Below are 23,291 nucleotides of genomic sequence, written 5' to 3'. Positions count from 1 at the left end.
TTTAACCAAATTATGAACAAAATTTTTCAAAAATGAAATTTGTCGTATCAGTGCTTCTCAATTAAAGTATATTTAGCTGCGTATTCACTAAAAAAACCTGATTATTATCTGTCACAGTCTTATAGAAACTGATGATTTATCTTGCACTTTAATGATGAGTTTATACAAATTTTCATCCTGTCTTTAGAAATGCACTTTCCATAAAGGATGTTGATAGGAAGGATAAGACATTATCTACTGCCAGAGAGACGGTGGCCATAAAAACATACACTGTAGCAGCTTCCTACCTTTACCTCTGAAATCAGCATTCCCAGCACGTCTCTTTTGTTGGTAGAATTTAATTTTAATATGCTCTTTCAATGTTTTTCTCATTCCCAATCTCATGGACATGTAACAAATACTACAAAAGTTTACTTGTTTCTAGTAACAATAAAGTGAATCATTTATCTCAAAAAACTTTTTTTTCTCAACAGTTGAATGGTCTGTTCCTATTTCGCTAGGTGCCATCCTTTTAAACGATTGCCAATGAATAATGGCTTGTAGGTGGGCGGATAAATAATGGAAACTGATTAATAATTGCTGCTTGAATTACTAAAAGAAATTAATTGGAAAGAATAATTGAAAGGAATTGGAAGGTGCACATATCCTGGGTGAATTTTAACTGGTACTAATATCACCAGATCTTCAGCGTCAATCCATTTAAGATCAATATTCATCATTTAAGTTACATACTTCTTCACATTAATTCCATTGTACGTAGTCCTGATTATAGCAATACCGATGCAGGATTGCTCCTGCGCTGCTCGCACAAATTCCTCTTGTCTGCTCCAAACCTCCGGATGCAGGATTCTCGGTGTGGGCGAAATGGTGAACAGACAGGCGTGGTCGATGTGAATATGTGAATAAAACTCTACTTTCGCAATAACTTTTGACACATTTAATGTACACTTGAAATACACATTTTTAAACAATACTGGTGTGACGGATATCGTCATACACCCGCCTGCTACCAGTTATAGAAACAAACAGATGAAGATACAGAAATTAATCAATTGAAGAGCGTATCTCTTCTCTGTTTTGTATCAAAAGATCATCCATGCTACAGAACAACTCATTAATTTACATTTACCTTTGGCTTTGTGTATATATACCTTAAATGTAAAAGAAAAAGAACGAAGAAAGAAAAAATAATACGATCCATTATATTGAACTGTCAAATTTGGGGTCATTGATGCCCTTTCACTTTCTGTCTTATACAGTAGAATTCTGGATGCAAGATATGCAAGTATTATAAATATTGTGTGAATGCACACTGTATACCGGTGTAACGTAAAATGTTAGTAGCAGATGTGTAAGTCATTATGGTAAAAAACTTTGCACATCACTTACTCTCTTTTTCTTTGCATTTTAACAAGCACAGTCATGTTGATGTACTGGGTGTGAAATCTCTAACCAAAGCAGCAAAAGGAGTCCATGTCAAATCTAAATAACAATAGGTACTGTGCACTTACATTTTATAATGTGACAGTGTCACCCGGGAATTTTTTCATGCGGGAGAAAACTGGGAAAAACTCGGGATTCTTTTAGAATTCCGGGAATTTTTCATTGTTTTAGTTTTCAGGTAAATTTTTGTTATTTTGACTGGCAAGAACTGATACAAAGAATTTTACTGTATCCCGCCACTGCAGAACAATACTGCGGTCAAAAACATAAATGAGATAAAAAAAATCAAATTAAAACTTAAGTTGCAAAGGAAGTGCGTCATTTACAACAGTGAAACACAGTGCAGACATAAGCGTCTGCCAACAGCAAAACGTGTCAAAGGCTTTAGGATGAAGCCTATGCAATTCTTCATAACAACAAACTGTTTCCGATGAGGGTGATGTCACAACTGTTCACATTAGGTTTGTTTGAAGAGTTGCTAGTGGGCTCATACGCGACTCAACAGCATATGCGCATGTGTTGTTGAGTCGCGTATTAGCAGTACCTTCTCCCACTTCTGGCCATTTGAAATGTGGCTGTTAGGAGCATCAGCTGTATCAGCAGTAGCAACCGGAAGCCAGATGCTACCCGGAAAAATTTTCTGTCCACCCAAGCTGCCAGATTTGCACATGTGCAAAGCAGTCTGAGTTGTAGTGGGGAAGGGAAGCAGTCTCCACGTGACTAGTATTTACTTTTAGTGATTTTGCTGTTTCTTCTTTATTTACAGCTCTCATGTTAAGAGAAAACAAAATATAATTCTGTGGCCAGGAGCTATCAAATGAATTAAAATACATTCACATAATAATGAAGGTTAAAATATGTTACTGGTTTCAGTTTTATGATTTTATTTTGTTTCCACATTTTTGGCAGTCGAGCATTAATTGCCTTGCAGAACAATGAAGTTACTTTTTTCGATTTGCTACAGAAATTGGCCTTTTATTAGTGTCTCTCTCTCTCTCTCTCTCTCTCTCTCTCTCTCTCTCTCTCTCTCTCTCTCCCCCCCCCCCCCCCCCTCTCTTCCCCCCTCTCTTCCCCTCCAGAGACAGTGAATTTGTTTGAAACGAAGTGTTTCACTCCACACCATTGGCTAGTTTCAATTATTTGCTGAATTTCAAATGCACATTTTCATCTTCTGGCACATGTGTCATTATACAATAATAAAGAACGTGTGGGTTTTATGTGATGTTGAACCATAATAACACACTTTTAGGATCAAAAAGACATTTATTTCGTCACCTAATAGAGCGAATACAGAAAGATGGCTGTTGAACATAGCGCTAGAACACAAAGACAAGGAGAAAAGCCAAAGAGCATAGCCCAAGAACTGTCGCTTTGCATTAGAGACGCCACAGAGCTAGCACATATCCACAAAAAAATCTTCACGCTAGCACGGCGCACAGAGGCGGCATCCGGCACGCGAAGTGTGCAGCTCAGGCACTTCGTTGTCAGGGTCCTGCATGCCAGACAGCTGCACAGGCGGTGGCGAGTCAAAGGAGGCCACGACGGCAGCGTCAGCAGAGGCAGGCCGACTGGGAGCAGTGGGAAAGATGTTGAGCTTTGGGGGGGGGGGGGGGGGGTTCTGTGGTGCGGATTTGGTCACCAGTGCCGTTGCTGATAGTAGAGACCTGTGAAGGGTGGCACGAGCTGTGGCGGTTGACTGACCTTGACGTGCTGAGATGGCGTGTGCGGAGCATCAGCAGCAGGTCACGACTGAGGACGCAACGTGGTAGCTACCGCCTAGCGAGAACAAGATCGTCCATGCCGGGCCGGAGTGAAGTTGGCGGGGTGTCGGCAGTAGTCAACAACGGAGGGTGTGATTCGGCAACCATGGGATGTGAAGGGTCCCCCGAAGCGACAACAGGAGCATCCCGCCGGTCCATCTGCGTCGGCACAGAACCAGCAGCAGTGAAAGCGCAACTTGACACAGGAGCAAAGCAGAGTGAAGACACACTAGGAGAGGGAGGTGGCGCCGAAAGAAGCGGCTCTGCAGAGAGGCTGCATAATGTATTCCATATGTGAGCCAATTCAGTGGAGGCGGTAGCAGTGCGGTAGCGTAACTCTGCATTATATATGTGGAGCCCATCAATCTGTTTGTGGAAGTCCAGTAAATCGGAGAGGTGTGCCGTAATACCTTCGAGCAGAGATGCACATGTGGAAAGTGTAGCCAAGGAAGCAGAGAGTGGAGATGTGCCGAGTTCGTTCAAGCATGGAACGGTAGAACCAGACGCATGGCGGAGTGTAGCGACCTGCGGGTATGGCGAAAGTTTGTAATGGTGTAGAAAGTCTAACCCAATTACATGTTTGTCCCCATCGGCATCATGGAAGGTCCAAGGAAACGTCACGCTTGGTGATAGATGAAGCGACATCTTGATGGAGCCAACGACCACGGTAGGAGAGTGATTTGCAGCGATCAAATCGAGGTTATCAGGAGAAAGCATATTGCCCGTGTGCTTGGCAGGTATAACACAGACATCAGCACCGGTGTCAACGAGAAAGTGAGTGCCTGATGAATGACAAGTCAGTGATGTAGAGGCGTCGCGCTGCTGGAGGAAGCAACGCAGCGCCGGAAGTTAGGCGCCAAGAATGATCATTGCAGGGTATGGTACCTAAGCGTGCCCGCTGGTCTCGGTTGTGAGAGGCGCAAGGTGTGCAGCAGTAGCGTGGAACTAGCACAGTGCAGCTGACTGCATCATGTTGCTGATCGGGCAAGGTCAGCAACTGGCGGGGGGGCGGCAGGCAGTATCCCTGGTAGGCTGCCAGGAGGCAGCTCCTGGCAGGTCACTGAGCTGCTGAGGTGCACTCGCTGGCCTCTACCAGCGGTGTGTGGAACTGGCGAAGCAGGGCTGCCAACTGAAGGTGAAGGCAATGTTGTCCATGGCAGGTGGTGTTGTCGACGAGTGATTGCATAGGCAGACCACGAGAGGGTCAGCGACGTTCTATAGCAGGTGAAGCTGTAGGTCTGACGGAAGTTTGACCATCCACAGCGTCAGGGTGGTGTCGTGTAGTGCTTGGTCATCAATCAATGTATGAAGGTGCCCCCAGAGCTGCGAAGGTGTGCGGTCTTTGAGGTGCTCATCGTGGATGATGTTGTGGATGACCTCGGCCGGAGGGTGAGAAAGGCGTTCAATAAGCAAAGTTTTCGCTGTCACGTACTTGGGTGAAGCAGGGAGGAAGAGTAAAAGGTTACTGATTAGGTCAAGATGTTCGTGGAGGTGGTTCATCAGTCAGACACAAAATGTGCGGCGTCGCCCAAGATCCCATGGATATCCATTAGATGGTCCACCACGGTGAACCAAGTCTTAGGGTTGTCCTTTTGCAATGCAGGCAGCTTAGGACATCTGCCGGATAACACATGTTGATGTAGCACAGGCAGGTGAAGATCCGTGTCGGCGGTTGAGGGAGTCCCCAACACTGGGAGTGCAGTAGCAGTGTATGAGGCGTCGCCCAAGGTCTGGGTGGGGTGCGGCCCCAAGCAGCACACGAAGAGGAGTGGGCTGGCTAAACCGATGGCACAATGTGTCCCAACTGCAGGCCCGGAGGCAGGCCAGTGCCATTAAGAGTGTGGGCAAAAAGCGATCTTGATGTAACCACGGAGCGATGGTCGCAGCAGCCGGCACAACTGAGGCAACCGGTGTCGTCGAGGTGGCGTGCTGGGCTTGGGTGGGGGGGGGGGGGGGGGCGGTGCAATGACATTAGGCAAGTAGGAATGTGCGACCCCACGCGTATGAGCTTTTGGAGTACATGTGTGTCAGCACATCAACCAACCAGAAGGCGAGTGCTTAATCATAGCGTCAGTGAGAGGCATGCACTGTCCGGGTGGCAGGCATTGCTGCGTAGTAGCATTTGACGGTGGCCATGTTGGGCCGGTAACGGTTAAGTGGCTGCTGGAATGCCAGGGGCCGGGTAATTGTTCAGTTTTAACCAATTGCACATTAGAAACACTTGTATATACGCAAGCAGAGTTAAAAGTGTGTGTGGCACAAGCACAAAATGACACTGGTAGATCCATTGTTCTGAAGACAATGTGGACCAGCACACAAAGTTCATCACTGGTGAAAATAACACAAAATGATTCCCAAATGCACAACGTTGAAGTCGGGGACTGTGGGTTTTACGTGGCATTGAACCGTAATAACACATTTTTAGGATCAAAAGGACACTTAATAGAGCAAATACAGAAAGATGGCTGTTGAACATAGCACTTCACGCCAGAGATGCCACAAACCCAACACGAGATAATACAGTACTAGTACTCCTAGAAAATTTGCATCCCGAAAAGCTTAATAACAGGTTGCTGCCTACATATTTGTGAATATGGACACACAAATGTGCACTTTAAGCCGAATTATGCGTTTTAGTATCTTTTATGAAATTCCGATGTTTTCGGAGTATCATCTGATGTCCCATGTTGTTTATGACGTAAGGTGAGATATCTTAATGCTTTGCGATCTCTAAATGATACGTGCATACAAACATATGGGCTTCCTACGTCATCGTACTTACACATGGATAGTAACACCTGTTTTCTGGTGGTGTCGGATAATTGCTGAAACGAATTCTAACAGCTCGTGGGAAAATATTGTGAATGATGGTTTGAAAAGCATTACTTTCAAAGTAAATTTCATTGTATGCAAGTTGAATTATGTTAGAACGAGAATGTCCTTTGAATTTCTTAAATCACAGAATGTTTGACTCTTGTTTAAAGATCAACTCTTTGAAGGCCAGCCACTTAGAAGAATCTCTAGCCCAGAAGACCAGACATTTAGGTCGATATTTAAAATGTTACTGGCACATTTGCGTGATGTATCTTAAAGTGTTAACACACACAAAAAAGACAAATATTATAAGTGAAAGCTTAGCTTTTCACATAGCTACACTATGAACATTAATTTAAACCATTAACTTTTCCTATCTGTTTGTTTACACTTCTTAAAATTGATGTTTTTATTGGCTGACTAGATCATGAGTTGTACACTATGAAGATCTGCTATCATCAGCTGGCGAGATCACGTGACATGAGCTGTGACTGGCTTACAAAAGCATTGCAATCTCGATTTCACTAACATGCTGTTATTGGTGGAACTTGAATATATAGTGGGTGCAAGACACCATTCTCAAATTATATATGTGCAGTCCCACATTCGAATAGTGCATGGCGGAAAAATGACCACTTAAATCTTTCCAAGTGAACTCTTATTTTATTGAGGTGGTTGTTGCAGAGGCAACAGAATGTTGTGGTATTAGGGGGAAGAAGTTGTGAATGAAATTTTTGTGAGAAAATCTTGCTGCTTTCGACTTAGTGAAATCCACGCAAACTTCTTGTCATATCAGTGAGACTCTGCCCACTTTCCTGATAGCAGAAATCGATCCAACCATAATAATTGATTCAAGCTAACCACAATAACTCATTCAAGCCAACCTTATTTGAATGCTTTCGATGTACTGTGTTACTCCATCTGGCAAAGATTCCATACTGCACTGAAATAGTTAAAGAAAGAAAGAACAGATAAACATAGTGTTAGCAGTTTTCTTTTTGAAATTTATGGTAAAATAGAAATTATTCCTAACAGTAAGCCCTAGATATTTGAGATGACTACCTCAAAATTTGTGTCATTTATCATGTAACAGAAGTTCAACAGACTTCTCTTAGTTGTCATGTGGAGGACCCCATACTTTTATTGTTCAGTCAGTTGTCACTTTTCATGTCATTCAGATACGGGGTGGTGCAGAATAGGATTTTAGAAAGTATTTGAGGACATCTATAGTACAGTGTGGCTGTGCTCCATTTTGCATGAACAAGTACAATTTCCTTCAGATGACAGTCAGAGATTGAGTTGTTGCCATATTCACTTTAAAATTCACTATATCTGGAGTAGAATGACAGCCTTATAGCCTGGGTCTCAGCCCTTGTGATTATTTCTTATGGTGTAATCTAAAGGACGCAGTCTTCAAACAAGGACCATCAACACTCCTGGATCTGTGTACTGCAATTTCCAGAGAGTTGCATGCAGTCAAAAGTGGTGTTTTCCAGAAAGTCATCACAGAATTTAGTTTGAGGCTGTACAAACTCATTGCTGCACAAAGGAAGCACTTTCAAAATCTTCTGTATTAAATTTCAGATTGTCTGCCATAGCTGAATGTGGTAAAATAAATCTGTCACTGTTTATTATATTGTACTAGAAAAGACTTTTGTAATATCTATTTTGCCCCACTCTCTATGTTGTCTAAATAATTTTATAATACAGTTTGATCTTCTGAAGACCGTAAATGATGGCATAATCAGCAAACAGTGTAAGAAGGATGCTCAGATTTTCTCCTAAATCATTTATATAGATGAAGTACAGTGAAGGCCCTATCTCATTTCCTTGGGAGACATTACATCTAACATCTGCTTCACTAGTGTTGTGAAGTAAGAGGAGGGAAGTGTTAGGGACAGTGAAGGTTTGAATTAGTCCTAGATGTATAAATGGATGTCCTATTTGATTAACATGACTATTCATGCAAGAAATAGTTCCTGTTTCAAGTCCCAGTCAGGTATTATATTTCATTGTTTTCATCCCTAATGAAGGGTTTATTTTAATGCAGCTCTGTTTGGTTAGTAATAATATAATAGTCTGTAAAGCCATAGGTGTGATCATTATTAATTCATGATGATTTTCTGAAGAATTCATACTGCATAATTATACATTGATGATAACTCATAACTGATTGCTGTATCTTCTATGAGTAGGTGGGAAAGTTTTTGGAATGGAAGTTTCCAACCTTTAAACATTTAACTTAATTTTCCTTACACTTACATATTATTGAAAAGAAGGATATTCAAGAGTCCATCTCAAAGTGTCATGATTTGGAAGAAGAAACGGCAGTCTGCTGGAAGTTAGCATTTAGTTTCTGTTTATGTACTTTGTAATTTTGAAAGGCTGCATGAGCATAAATTTTGTGGAAAGTAGGAGAAGGATTTAAGTTTGGAATGTTTAAGTTATCAATAACTTAAGCATTTTTTAATTTTTGAGTAACTCCTGGTGTATGGCTCTGATAGTGAAAAAACAGTGCATTCAGTATTAATTTTCAACTATGGCTCAGCAGTTTGACGTCTTTGGCACTTACTATTTAGAGTAACATCTAAAATGATTACTTGTTGATAGCATTCTGGAGTAGTGCATTGGTAGCTTATTTCAGTATAACTTTGCAACAGTTATCTTTTAATTCTGACATTGTCATTTGTTCCAGAAAGCTTGTGGAAGTTCCTGATGATGAATCGCGGATACATAACTTTCTCTATGAGCAGTGTGATGTTGTGTCCTGTTTAGTCTCGTGGTGCTTCCAAAAACTGCAAGAGGAGGACTTTGTCAATACTTCACAATTTGTAGACCTTTTGAGATTAATTGCACAAGTACTGGATTGTGTCATGCGGAGACAAGTGTCAAGGTAAGATGATATTGTACAAATAGTATGTGTAATGAAGAATTCATTTTGTGTTATACTGACCTTGTCCTTCAAACCACTGTACAGAGAATGGCAGAAGGTATTTTGAACCAATATAAGCAGTTTTCTCCTGTATATCTGTTGCCCTCCGATCTTTTTTCTCTCTCAGGGTGGCTACCAACAGCCGATGGTCACTGTCTAAGGCCTCAGATGGAATGACCTTAACATCTGTGAGGCTGCTCATCATCTGCCTATCCACTAGTACATAGTCTACTACTGAAGTTTGGGACCAGTCTCCACTGTACCAAGTTATTTTGTGGCTACTTCTCTTCTTGTACCAGGAATTTGCGATCGCCAGCCCATTCCTCTTGCAGAATTCCAGCAACAATTTTCCTTCTCTATTTCGGTTCCCCCAGCCCTCTGGTCCCATTATCTCCTTGAATACTTTCCTGTCTGTGCCAACATGTGCATTGAGGTCCCCTATTATAATCTGATTACCTCCATTTAGCTGCTTTTGCATGTCATCTTCAAATTCCTCCTTCTCCTTTTTTGTACACCCCACCTGTGGGGCATATGCTTGGATGATTTCAATGCTTTTTCCTTTCACTCGTACTCTGGCTTTTATCATTCGATCATTGATACCTTCCACCTCCTCCTGCAGACCCTCTCTGACCACTATTGCCACTCCATTTCTTCCCCTCTCATTCCCTATCCAGTACAGTTTACATCCTTTACTTAGTGGTTTTTCACCAACTCCTCTCCACCTAGTCTCAGCGAGTCCCAAGATGTCCAATTTCCTCCTTTCCATCATTTCTACAATTTCTTCTAACTTCCCAGTTAGAGTCCTTACGTTTAAGGTGCCCAGTCGTAAACCATCTCGTAATCCTTTTCCATTGCTTGGTCGGTTTCCTTTAAATCCGTTCCGTGATCCGAGGCATGTTCCCTTTTTAAAAGCAGTTGATTTATCCACTACTGGCTTGCTAGGCCTATCGCAGCTTCACCAGAGCCCCATTAGCCGTCACGTTTCAGGGTTCCCATAGGGCCTTCCCAGCTACCGTAGCGGCCCTGGGGCACACGAAGTCCCCGCTGTACATCGCCCCTATAGGCAGTCCCCTACTTTGTGCCGTTGCCCATCTCCCACGACTTGGACGAGGGGTTGGACTTATGGGAGACAGTGGCTGGAAACTGTCCAAGATGATGATGATGATGATGATGATGATGATAAGCAGTTTTCTTTGATTTTCCATTTGTGTTTGAAATGAGGGAAAGAATGACCATCTGTGTGCTTTAATATGTGCCCTAGTCCCTCTTATCTTATTCTTGACATCCCTATGTGAGGTAACAATGAAGGTTTTCACACAGTCTTCCTCAAATATCAATTCTCTGCTTTCACAAAACAAGTGTTGCTTTCTTTCCAGGATTCTTGTTTGAGCATCTCTGTAAGACCGTGATATATTGCAATCATAGTGGTGTGTCTCTAAATTTGCTAAGAGATGTTATCTCATAGCCATGATAGGAGATATCAGAAGCTGGAACAGTAGTGTAGAATTGTGTGCACTAGTAATGTAATTTCATTTACAGATGCACTACTTTTGCTGTTGCTTTTGGATTGTGCAGGTGTTCAACAGTGAGGTTATTAGCACCCTTACAAATATTAAAAGAAATGAATATCAATAAAAGGGACTAAAAATTGGGATTCTCACTCGACCAGATGCACTACAGTTTCCCAATGTCGTTACAATAAATTTGCCTTTCATGCAACTTGTTTTACGTGTTCATCCTATTTCATTTTAGTTTTTTAGCATGGCTCCTAATGATTTTAATAATGTGAGATGTGCAGTGTTCCTTATACAGGCTCTCTCTCTCTCTCTTTCTCTCTCTCTCTGTGTGTGTGTGTGTGTGAGAGAGAGAGAGATTAAATATTCATCTTGACCGTATTAGTGCAGCACATCTTGACTTCTTTAACCCTGCAGTGGCACTTATGCTGGAAACTTCAAGCAGTTTCAAATTTGTGCGAAGGAATGCAGCATACTAATTCTTCTAAAGTGATTCCACTATACTGATCAGGAGAAGAAGGAGGCTTATATTGGATCCCAACAAACAACATTACAACAGTTAATAACAGGAAACATTGCTTGTCAGTTCCATTTGGTGTCAGACTCTGACATTACACAAATGAATGAATGCTTCTTTTGTTTGCCATGAATCATCAGCATTGTCATAGCACATCCTTATTTAATGGTGCACCTAGCTACTCCAAGCCAGGATGCTGAGTCTTCTTATCTTGCAATACTCCATGTTTGAAGATAGCTGCCATTCACTGCACTAAATTGAAATCCTGCCCAAGTCCTTTCTACATTTCCTTGTTATCTTCTAGCAATAATACCTTATTGTAGACAACAGTATTCTCAGCGAACAATCTGATGATAATGCTCAACACTACCCGATATATTATCTAGAGGTTGGTATTTCTTCCTTAGAGAGCTTTGTGTTCTTGAGAAGGGATGTGGGTAAGAATTGTGAGGCCAAGTTGGAGGTAAGGAATTCCTGGAAGGTAACCTGGGTTTGGTTAGGAGGGAGAAGTGAATGGTCGCAGTTGGATAGTGGTATGAATAAGGAGAGGCAAAGTTCAGTGTTGGGATTAGATTGACTTTGATGGGAGGGATTGGTGGCAAAAAAGTGATTCCGCTGTAGGGATCAGGAGAAGGAGAGTATGTTTTTTGACAAGTTTGGCATGACAGAACTTGGACATGAGGTTCAAAGTGAGGTGTTTGGGTAGGACTGAAACTTCTGTAGGATTGAAGTTCCTGGTGAATGGGTGGACAAGTGTTTTGCATTTGCTTAGGTTCTAGGTTTTGTGGGGTGTTTGGAGGGAATTTTGGAGGATATGACAGATGGAAGAGGTCAGCAAGACGGGGGATCTGGTGCTATGAGGGGTTGACGTGAGAGTTCAGTAGGAGGAGGATTGATGTTGATGAGTAGTGGTGCTCCAAGGTGGGAATAGAATGTCATTAAATATGATAACTTTTGGAGGTGGTGTCTGGAGTTTTCTCCAAGTGTCGGAGGGCAGAGTATCAGATTGGGAGATATGATACAGATAGTCCAGGTGCACGGTAACAATATCTTGCGGAGGGAAAACAGATGATTCGGAGATGCCTGCAGCATAGAGATTCATTTCTGTAGTATTGTTTCAGTTAGGGACAGGGGTTGGAGGTATCCGAAAATTTGAAAGTCATCGTGAAGGGAGGGTGGTACCCAGAGAGAAGAACTTTTATGGTTAGTTCTTTGAGGGGGGGGGGGGGGGCAGTGGTTTCCCTGGCGGAGGCAGCATTTAAGAAACAAGATAAGATACGGGACTATAATTTAGCGGGGTGTGGGGATATTTTTCTAAACTGACTCAGGCAGACAGAGCAGTGGTCCAACTGGGATGGGATATTTTATGAGGGGGGAAGAGCGAAATGCAAATAATGTCAGTGAGTGTGGGGTAACCACTGTGGAATATTGGAAGTAAAACAGAGTGCTCAATGAGAGGGGAAAAAAAGAAAGAAAGAAAAAAAAACTGAATTAAAAATCTGAAATAGATGTGAGAAATGGACAAACAAAAATTCTAGATGGTTGTAAAGAGAACTATCGATAACTATTGATGAATTTAGGAAATGGACCTGTAAGAAGAAATTGTGCTGAGGGGTGTAGGATGAGAAGATATTTATTTACGTGTCAACGATTGTTGTACTTGGGGGAAATAAGTGACTGATGTAAATGATAATGGGAGCAACGTGTAGAGGAGGGGTGGATTGATTTGGAGTTGAAATAGTAATTTGCTGCTTGAATAATGTTTAACTGTGATCCAGTGGTTAGGCAGACAGCATGCACTGCAGTTGAGGCAGTAACTCCCAATGTTACAGAGCACCGTGATAGCCCCTCATGACCATGCTGGTGAAAAAGTTTGACCTGCCCTCTTTTCTTGTTATGTGAGACTGCATGCTGCACAAGAGATCCTTGATAAATGCAAGCTAGAAAGGGGTCTATCTCTGGAGCATACTCAGTATAAAATCTAATAAGAAGTTTATTAGGTCTAGCACTGTTAATCTTGTGTCTCAGTACAGTGGGTGCTTATTTCAATACCTCCCATTTGTAAGTTTTGGACAATGCTCAAACACGGTATGGTAATGTAATATGCATGCATATATTTTTAATTGCAGAAATTTATATTTCATCTTCTTGTCTTTTGTACTCAGTTAATACACTAGAGTGATTAAAGTGAGATTGAATGAAATGTTTAAATTCAGTTTATCTATTACCAGAATTTTCTGTGTACTTGTAACGGATCTATCATCAGGATCTACTGTAAAAATTATTGTTGGCTTCACATATAGCCATTTTTAAAGATGCAATCATTTTTTCTCTTTTTAAGTTGTAATGTCTGTCCATCAGTTCTACAAAATACAAACACTATCTTAGCTTTCCTGATGAACATTTGCATTTTATGACCATCATCCCCTCAGTAGTATCATGGGTTATAATTCTGGACTCTTAAGTGACATTTTTGAAAAGATCAGATTTCATTCCATCCATTTCAGTTTAACTTTATACACTCCCAGCAGCAATTCTCTTATAAGAGTACAAATCTGTCAATTTAAATGACAGAGTGTACAGAAAGCCTGTTGCATATAAAATACACATGTAACTTGTGAAGCTCATTTATTTTCCTGCTAGTTAAAACTGCTCCAATTCTAACAATAGTTTTGACAGGTAAATTTCAGCTAGGGGAGGAGGAAAATATATCAAATATTTTATTACCGCAAATCTATCTTGTTTCTTAAATCACCTAAGTTGATGAAGTTCAAAGTTTCCATGAGAAGGACTATATTTCAGACGTTGTAACTTCTGATCTCACATTAATTAAAAAATAGGCCATTTTAATTTGTGTTGCACTGTCTCACAGTTTCAACAATGTTCACAAATTCTGCACCACTATTTTTGTCCCACTTATTCACCATCATGTAATGTTTGCTAACCTTCCTCTACTGTTCTTTTCTCCCTTTCCTCTTAGCAAGCTTTTTAAATTTTCATTTATTCCTTATATGCAAAGCAAGGTTTGAAGAGTTTGAGGCACATATTTTAATTTTCTTTTATGCCCTTTTTTTTATTCTTTCTTTATGTATTTAATATTGTGAGATTCCTATGCTTTTCTGTATTTCTTTCCGTCACACCTTAAGTTTCTACTAAAAGAACTGTGTATTTTAGTATAGCAACTCTACCATGTTGTTGCCATCTTGATCATGATATTAACTGCCAAGAAATTATACCATTATTCATCATAATTGGAAAATAAATACTCTTGAAGCACATTTAAATAAATCCAAATTTTGTTTGTGGTTAACCTATACATTTTTCTAATGCTTATGATTTTCTTTCTGTATTTAAGTAGATCAAAGTTTTGTCTTTTGTAATTATTCATTTATGGTATTTTTGAAGTGGTGTCCAAATTCTGTACTTACAAATGTGTTGTTGTATCTTACAGTGTTCAAAGTGATGTGGTATCACAATTTGTTCCGTGGTTCCTGAATCCTGAAGCTTATGTTAAAAGTGAAAAACCAGTTTTTCCACTGAATCCTGCATCTCCTGCCAGTCAGACACAGCTGGTTTGTAGTCTTTTCCATACACATTGTCGTTCACTTTTTCTTGTTGATACTACTTGCATTAAAAGCCTCTGTAAAGTTAGTTACATTATAAATATGTATGTAACTTTTTCACTATTTTGCCATGTTGTTTCCGCATTCTACACATCTGCAATGAAATTTTTCCATAGATAAGCGTTTGGGAGTAATGAAGTGGTAAGATAAAAAAAATCATTTGTGCCCTGAATTAGGGCTTTAAATTGTTAATACATCATGGTTGTTACTAAAATTCAAATCTTTTCAATAAATAAATAAAAAAGTTTTCAAGCTTACTGATAGTCAAGTGTAACAGTGGAGGAAATTCTGCTGCTCGATCAGATGTTTTGGTGATTTCGCAATTTTCTCCCCTTGGTTGAGTAGTGTAATGAACAGCTGCTTAGGCTTTTTCTCTAGCAGCTATATTTTAATTAGAGCTTTTTTGGTCCCAATCTTCTGAACACTGAACAAATTTTTGATTAGAAAGAATCTACTAATTATTAGGAAAACTCTGAGCCTCGGCGAAGAAAAAATGTGACTACCATCAAAATATTAAACTGAAGCATTTTTTTGAAAGTCCTCAGAAATTCAAAAATAGAGCACAAAGCCAGAAAAAATATTCAACATGTATACAAAAATTGGAAAGTTGTCATTAGACAGTATGGAATGCAACTTTAATGTAATAAAGCTATTCTATTGATTAATTTATACTAATAAATGCAATTAAAAATTGTCACAACGACAGTCAGAAGTCATTAACCTTGTAGTGCATGATTTCCACTGCAGTGGATAACATTTAATGGTCTCTTCTCTGGCATTTTCAGTCAGTAATTAGGGTGTGAATACACGTAGGGCACATCACCAGTAGGAAGTATCCAGTGCAGTGGACTGGTTGGAAATGCCAAAAAAGTGACCATTAATAGCTGTCCACTGCAGTGACGCTATGTGCCACAGGGTTAAGAAAGTGGAGAGATCAGCATAACAAATTCCAAATAAAAGATCTCCAGACCAAAAAATGTACATATGTTTTTAGGAATCTGAAGCTATCCACAAAATTTCGAATAATTTCAGAACATATTAGACGATGTTAATTTTTTCCCTTTCTCCTGTTCTAGTTTTACTTTTACACACATAGGCAGCAGCTGACATTGAAGAAGATGGAAAAATTAATGGAGTATACAGATTTTGTTTTCCATGAGCAAATTGTGTATATCCATGGAAACATTGGAACTCAATTAAATCAATTCACTAATGCAGTTGATAATAGTTTAATTAGCCTATTGGACATTTTGAAAATCTGTGCCAAAACAAGATGTAAACCCAGATCTGCTTATTGTGAGCCGTTGCATAAAGCAGTTAGTCGTACAAACGTGCCTCCAGTGCAGACTCAGACTGTCACTGTTACTCAAGTTTTCCTCCTGTTATGTCAGAACATTATAGCTGGATACCCTTCCTTGCAAATGTGCAAACATATTACCTCAGAGGGAATGAATTTTGGCAGAATGGTTGAGCTACAGGGTGATTATAATTAACCTTTCAAACCATTGTAGAAATAAGACCACCGGTCAGAATGATCTCAAATTGCAACAGAATATTATCAGAGAAGGGGGAAAATGTATGGCAGAAGAAAAATAAATAGTTACAAAATGTTGTAATTGAGGGATTTATAATTTAGTAGTGGCCAACTACAAACAATGTCTAAAGTGCATATTTGATGTTAAACAAACTGTACTACTCAGTGAGCATGGGTGTGCAGGTGTGATACTGTTAGTTACATAAACCCATCCACCACGGAAAGGTCAAATCACATCGGCTGGTAAAAATCAGTTTTTAACTGTCCTGAGGCCAAAAACCACATAAAAAGGATCACTCACATCAGTTTTAATTGTACTGAGGCCAAAAACTGCATAAAAAGCACCAATCACATCGATTTTTAATTGTCCTGAGGCCAAAATCTGCATAAGAAGCATCAATCACATTGGTTTTTAATTGTCCTGAGGCCAAAAACCGCTTAAAAAGCATCAATCAAAATCAAATCAGATTATTAATTTCCATGTGACTGGCATAAAACATGTTCAATATGCTGCCCACCATTTTCTGCAACAAGTTGAAATCGAGAAACAGCATTTTCCACAACTGATCGAAGTGTTTCCGGGGTCACGTTCAGAATGTGTTGCGCAATGCATGCCTTCAATGCAGCTAAGTCTGCAGTCAGAACACTGAACACAACATCTTTCAGATAGCCCCACAGCCAGAAGTCACACAGATTAAGATCAGGTAATTGGAATGGCCAGACTGTAGGGAAATGGTGGCTGATAATTGTAGAATTTCTGAAATGGTGCTTCAGCAGCTGCTTAACTGGATTTGCAATGTGCGGATGTGTGCCATCTTGAATAAAAATAGTCCCAACCACACATCCATGCTGTTAGAGAGCTGGGATGACGAGCTTGCGCAAAAGACACTCATAGCGCTTACCTGCCACGGTACAGGTAACAGGACCGGAAGCACCTGTCTCTTCGACAAAATATGGCTGTATGATAAATGATGCTGTAAAAAGTACCAGACAGTGACCTTTTCAGGATGAAGTTTACTGGTTGATTTGCATGTGGATTTTCCATTGCCCATATTCGACAATTCTGTGTATTGACATATCCTGTCAGATGGAAGTGGGCTTCACCTGTCCACTAAATCTTCCATGACCAATCGTTGTCACTTCTCATGTGGATTTTCCATTGCCCATATTGGACAATTCTGTGTATTGACAAATACTGTCACGTGGAAGAGGGCTTCATCTGTCCACAAAATCTTCCGTGACCAATCATTGTCACTTCTATGCAAGGAAGATGTTCTAAAGCAAAGGCTTCCTTTGGTGCCAGGTCAACAGGAAGCAACTCATGCAAATGGGTAATTTTGAACGGGTAGCGAAGAAGGATGTTTCATAGGATTTTACGCACCATGCTCACAGGTATGTCCAATATTCGCACAATTCTCCATCCACTACACATTTGCACACCACAGCTCTTCTCCTCCTGCATTGCTATGGCCTCTGCTTCCACTGACATCGAATCAATTCATTTCTTCGCTATACCATGTTGCACACCAAAAGAATCCCCTCTGCGGCTCTGGGGGTAAGAATAGGCGCGAGGTATTCCTGCCTGTCGTAAGAAGTGACTAAAAGGAGTCTCGCACATTTCGGCATTTATGTGATGGTCTCTTAGGGTTTGACCTCCATATTTGAAAATTTTTCCAGAGAGTGAGGCAATTGAGAAAGGGCGCCTTATATGGTGCATCGTGTCCATTGTGCATTGAGATCTTTGAGCCCACTTTCTCATCATCGCATTGCAGTTCCGTTCATTCTCCATCTCTTGGGTGAGGATACATTCCTGCATGCGTTTTCCACCATGCACTATACAGTGCCACTTTCTGCACTGTAGCTTGTCTGTTGTGGAGGGACCACCATGTACCTTGTTGGTTGTAGCCCCCTGACAACGCAGGGATTGAACTGCTGATGCCTGCACCATTAATACCCCACGTATGCCAAGGAGTAGATGCCTGTCACCCTGGGGCATCGGGACTCCCAGTAATGGCCATCCTGTCAGGTGGCCCTTGCTGAGGCTGCGTGGTGCCCGTGGGGAGGGCCCTAGGTCAGAGTGGGTGGTATCAGGGTGGATGACATGCAGTGAAGCATGGTACATAATTTCTTGCTGGTGGCCAACCACCAGTAGTCTCTAAGCGTTCCAGGGCTCAATTTAGTGCACAGAAGTATGACCCCAAATCGTTCCCCTCCCTGGCCACACCACGGGAGGAACACCAGGCTAAGGATGGCAGTGAAGCTTATTCGCCCCAGTACCTTGTCTGTTCGAGGGATGATGGATGAAGCCTGTTTTTTGTTGAGAATTTAGAAAACAAGTTTGGGTAGGTGGAGGGCTTGTCCAAAATGCGCTCTGGGTCAGTCTTGATCAAAATAGCATCCTCTGTCCAGTCACGGGCACTACTCGCCTGCGACAAGCTGGGGGATGTTTCTGTTTCCATCACGCCCCATAAGAGCTTGAATATGGTTCACGGTCTCATATTCCACAGGGATCTTATTTTTCAGTCAGACGATGAGGTGCGTGCCAATTCAGAATGACGAGGTGTTCACTTCATCCGGCGGGGTCCGAGGGATAATCGGGTTGCTGCTGGTGCCTTAATCTTGGCCTTCGAGGGTGACACATTACCCAAAAAGTTCAAGGTGATGATCTACTGCTGTGATGTCAAGCCATTTATCCCACCCTCGATGAGGTGTTTTAAATGCTGGAAGTTTGGCCATATGTCTTCCCGGTGTACTTCTAGTGTCACATATCGAGATTGTGGACGTCCTTCACATCACAATACTCCTTGTGCCTCCCCCTCCTATCTGTGTTAACTGCGGAGAACATCATTCCCCTTGCTCACCAGACTGCAGGATCTTACAGAAAGAAAGATAAATCATGGAGTACAAGACCCTGGACCAACTGACCTACACTGAGGCTAATAGGACATTTGAACGACTCCAACCTGTGCGAATGGCTTCCTCTTATGCCGCCGCTATGACAATAAGGATAGCCCCATCAGTTCAGCTAATTCCAGACGGCTCTCTGAGCCGTAAGACTACACCTCCCCCTTGACCATGGGAGGCACTACCCTCCCTGTTGCTCCTGCACCAACTACTTCGGGAGCAACCCCCCCTCCCCAACCATCGGGGGCATCTCTCCCCACCTGTAAGCAGGAGAAGCGTACAGCTTCTTTGGCTCCTCTCGTTAGGAAGGGATCCCTTGGGTCACACCCTTCCCAGGTTCTTACCAGTGTCACAGCTGACACCTGCCAGTGGCTGAAGCAACCACAGGTAGCTGGTCATAGGGCGTCATGGTCCTCCTCCATCCCTGAGACTCAAAATCTGTGAAGCCCGCCCTCCCAGCAGGACAAATCTAAGGGACAATGAGAGAAATCAAAAAAGCAAAAGACCCCCAAGAGCCAAGGCACTGCAGTGGCACCCACACCACTGCTACCTTCAAGCTGTGCATCTGAGAATGAGGTGGAGATTCTGGCATCCACTGAGGACCTAGATTTCACCGGACTTTCAGACACGATGGATATTGACTGTTCAGGCAATAAGTTGGTGGCAGCAGATGACCCTGAGGCTTAAACTGCCTCATTGAATGCTCCATGCCTTCCCAGTCTCTCAATGATGTCATCATCCAGTAGAATTGCGGTGGTTTTTTCCACCGCCTGGCCGAGCTGCAGCGTTTGTTAAGCTTTACACCTGCTTTCTGTGTTGCTCTCCAGGACACCTGGTTCTCGGCAATGCGGACCCCTGCACTCAAGGGGTATTACAGAAACCATAGCGTCTATAATCGAGTTTAGGTGGAGTTTGCGTTTAAGTCCTGAACTCAGTCTGTAGTGAATGTGTGCCCCTTCTAACCCCTCTTGAATCTGTGGCTGTCAGAATAAGGATGACACAGGAAATAACTGTCTGCAATATATATCTTCCTCCAGATGGTGCAGTACCCTTGCATGTGTTAGCTGCACTGATTGGTCAACTCCCTAAACCTTCCCTTCTTTTGGGAGATTTTAACGCCCATAACCCCCATGTGGGGGCACCGTGCTTACTGGTTGAGGCAGAGATGTTGAAACTTTACTGTCTCAGTTCGACCTCTGCCTCTTAAATACTGGGGCCGCCACACATTTCAGTGTGGCTCGTGGTAGTTACTCGAAGGAGTGTCGGCGGGCTCTACAGCGGCATAAGTGGCACCCTTCTCTGGCGCACCTCATGGCCTTTAAACGGCTCCGTGCCTGCATTCGCCAGCTTATCAAAACACAGAAGCAGGAGTGTTGGGAGAGATAAGTGTCGATCATTGGGTGCCATACGTCACCTTCCCAAGTCTGGGCAAAGATCGAACAAGTTTTTGGGTACCAGACCCCAACAGGCATTCCCGGTGTTCATGTAAACGGCTTATTATCTACTGACGCAAATGTGATTGCTGAGCACTTTACTGAGCACTATTCTCGAGTGTCTGCATCAGAGAACTATCCCCCAGCCTTTCGCACCCTCAAACGGCGGATGGAAAGGAAGTCCTCTTGTTTGCTACACGCCACAGTGAACCCTATAACGCCCCATTTACAGAGTGGGAGCTCCTCAGTGCCCATACACATTACCTCGACACAGCTCCTGGGCCAGATCGGATCCATGGGCAGATGATGAAACATCTCTCATCTGACTACAAGCTACATCTCTTCATCATCTTCAAGCGGATCTGGTGCGATGGTGTCTTTCCATCGCAATGGCGGGAGAGCACCATCATTCTAGTGCTTAAACCCGGTGAAAACCTGCTTGATGTGGATAGCTATCAGCCCATCAACCTCACCAATGTTCTTTGCAAGCTGCTGGAACGTATGGTGTGTCGGTTGGGTTGGGTCCTGGAGTCACGTGGACTACTGGCTCCATGTCAGGGTGGCTTTTGCCAGGGTCGCTCTACCACTGATAATCTTGTGTCCCTCGAGTCTGCCATTCAAACTGTCTTTTCCAGACGCCAACACCAGTTGCCGTCTTTTTTGATTTACGAAAAGTGTTTCACACCACCTGGCTATACCATATGCTTGCTACATTATACGAGTGGGGTCTCCAAGGCCCGTTTCTGATTTTTCTCTAAAATTTTCTTTCGCTCCATACTTTCCATGTCCAAGTTGGTGCCTCCCATAGTTCCACTCATATCCAGAAGAATGGGGTCCCGCAGGGCTCTGTATTGAGTGTCTCTATTTTTAGTGATCATTAACGGTCTAGGAGCAGCTGTAGGGCCTTCTGTCTCACCCTCTCTGCATTCAGATGACTTCTGCATTTTGTTCTGCTCCACCAGTACTGGTGTTGCTGAGCATCGCCTACAGGGAGCCATCCGCAAGGCGCAGTCATGGGCTCTAGCCCATGGCTTTCACGTTTTCAGCTGTGAAGACGTGTGTCATGCATTTCTGTCAGCGTCATACCGTTCATCTGGAACCAGCACTTTACCTTAATGACAATCCACTCACTGTCGTAGTGACATATCGATTCTTAGGTCCGGTTTTCGATGCTCGTTTGACTTGGCTTCCTCATCTTCTTCAACTTAAATGGAAATGTTGGCAGCATCTCAGTGGTCTCCGCTGCCTGAGCAACACCAACTGGCGTGCCGATCGCTTCATGCCGCTGCAGCTCTACAGAGCCCTTGTTCAATCCCACCTTGACTATGGGATTGTGATTTATTGTTTGGCAGCTCCCTCAGTGTTGCGTTTGCTCGACCCATTGTGCCACTGCGGAGCTCGACTAGTGACAGGAGCTTTTAGGAAAAGTCCGGTGACCAGTGTACTGGTGGAGGCTGGAGTCCCTCCGTTGAAGATCAGACGTGGGCAACTGCTTGCCAGTTACGTTGCACACATTCATAGCTCTCCTGAACATCCTAATGAAAGTCTTCTTTTCCCAACCACGGTGGTTCACCTCCTGCATAAGCAGCCCTATCAGGGTTAACTATTGGGGTTCGCGTGCAGTCGCTTCTGTCTGAACTGGAGTTCTTGTGTTTACCACCTCTCTTTGTGGTCAATTCACGTACACTTCCATCGTGTAGCCCTAGGCCGAAGCTTTGCCTGGACCGTTATCGTGGCCCTAAGGACTCCGTTAAACCTGCGTCCCTCCTCTGTCACTTCCGCTCAATTCTCTACATGTTCCGGGGCTCTGAAGTGGTTTACACCGATGACTTGTTGGCTGATGGTCGCATTGGCTTCATCTACATTCACGGCGGCCATGTTGAACAGCATTCCATACCCAGTGGCTGCAGTGTATTCACTGCAGAGCTGGTGGCCATATCTTGTGAAATTCAGTATATCCGTTCATGCCCTGAGGAGTCCTGTCGTTTATGTACTGACTCCTTGAGCAGCCCAAAAGCTATCTACCAGTGCTACCCTCATCATTCTTTGGTAACATCCATCCAGGAGTCCATCTATGCCCTGGAACGGTCCAGTCATTCAGTGGTGTTCGTCTGGACCCTGGTCATGTCGGAATCCCAGGAAACGAATTTGCCAACAGGCTGGCCAAACTGGCTACACTGAAACCGCTTCTGGAGATCGGCCTCCCCGCAACTGACCTGCGTTCATTATTACGCCACAAGGTTTTTCAGCTTTGGGAGATGGTATGGCAAAATTTCAGTACACACAACAAACTGTGAGCCATTAAGGGGACCACGAATCTGTGGAAGTCCTCGATGAGGGCATCTCTCAGGGACTCCGTGGTTCTCTGCCGGCTCTGCATTGGCCATGCCTGGGCAACCCACGGCTACCTCCTGCGCCATGAAGACCTACCGCAGTGTCAGCGTGGCACCCTGTTGACAGTGGCCCATACTCTTTTGCTGTGTCCTTCTTTGGCTGCCCTGTGACTTCATCTTTGGTTGCCAGCCTTTTTATCATTGATTTTAGCAGACAACGCCTCTTCCTCTGATTTGGTTTTACGTTTTATCCATGAGGGTGGGTTTTCTCATTTGATCTGAGTTTTAGCACATGTTCTTTGTCCCTCTGTGTCCTCCACCCTAGTACTTGGGTGGAGATTTTAATGTGTTGCAGAGTGGCTGGCTTCTCCTTTTTATTTTCATGGTTGGCCACCCACTATAATCTGCTTTCTTGTTTTATTCTGTTCTAGCTGTTTCTTGCGTCTCTCTGTTGTTTTCTTGTCCTCGTTTGTTCCTTCTAGTG

The 23,291-nt window shown here is 42.8% G+C and overlaps 1 protein-coding gene across 1 annotated transcript in view; it reads left to right on the top strand.

The window, feature by feature from the left end:
* LOC126259167 (MMS19 nucleotide excision repair protein homolog) overlaps positions 1–23,291 on the top strand; it is a 269,613-nt gene that overhangs the window by 168,007 nt on the left and 78,315 nt on the right. The window contains exons 12-13 of the mRNA XM_049955735.1: positions 8,713–8,910; positions 14,432–14,552. Coding sequence (XP_049811692.1) covers positions 8,713–8,910; positions 14,432–14,552 — 319 coding nt within the window. The remainder of the gene's footprint in view (positions 1–8,712; positions 8,911–14,431; positions 14,553–23,291) is intronic.

The sequence above is a fragment of the Schistocerca nitens genome, chromosome 1 (assembly GCF_023898315.1).
Source record: "Schistocerca nitens isolate TAMUIC-IGC-003100 chromosome 1, iqSchNite1.1, whole genome shotgun sequence".
NCBI lineage: Eukaryota > Metazoa > Arthropoda > Insecta > Orthoptera > Acrididae > Schistocerca > Schistocerca nitens.
Note: the sequence above shows the minus strand (reverse complement) of the source record. Positions and strands in the feature narration are given on the sequence as shown.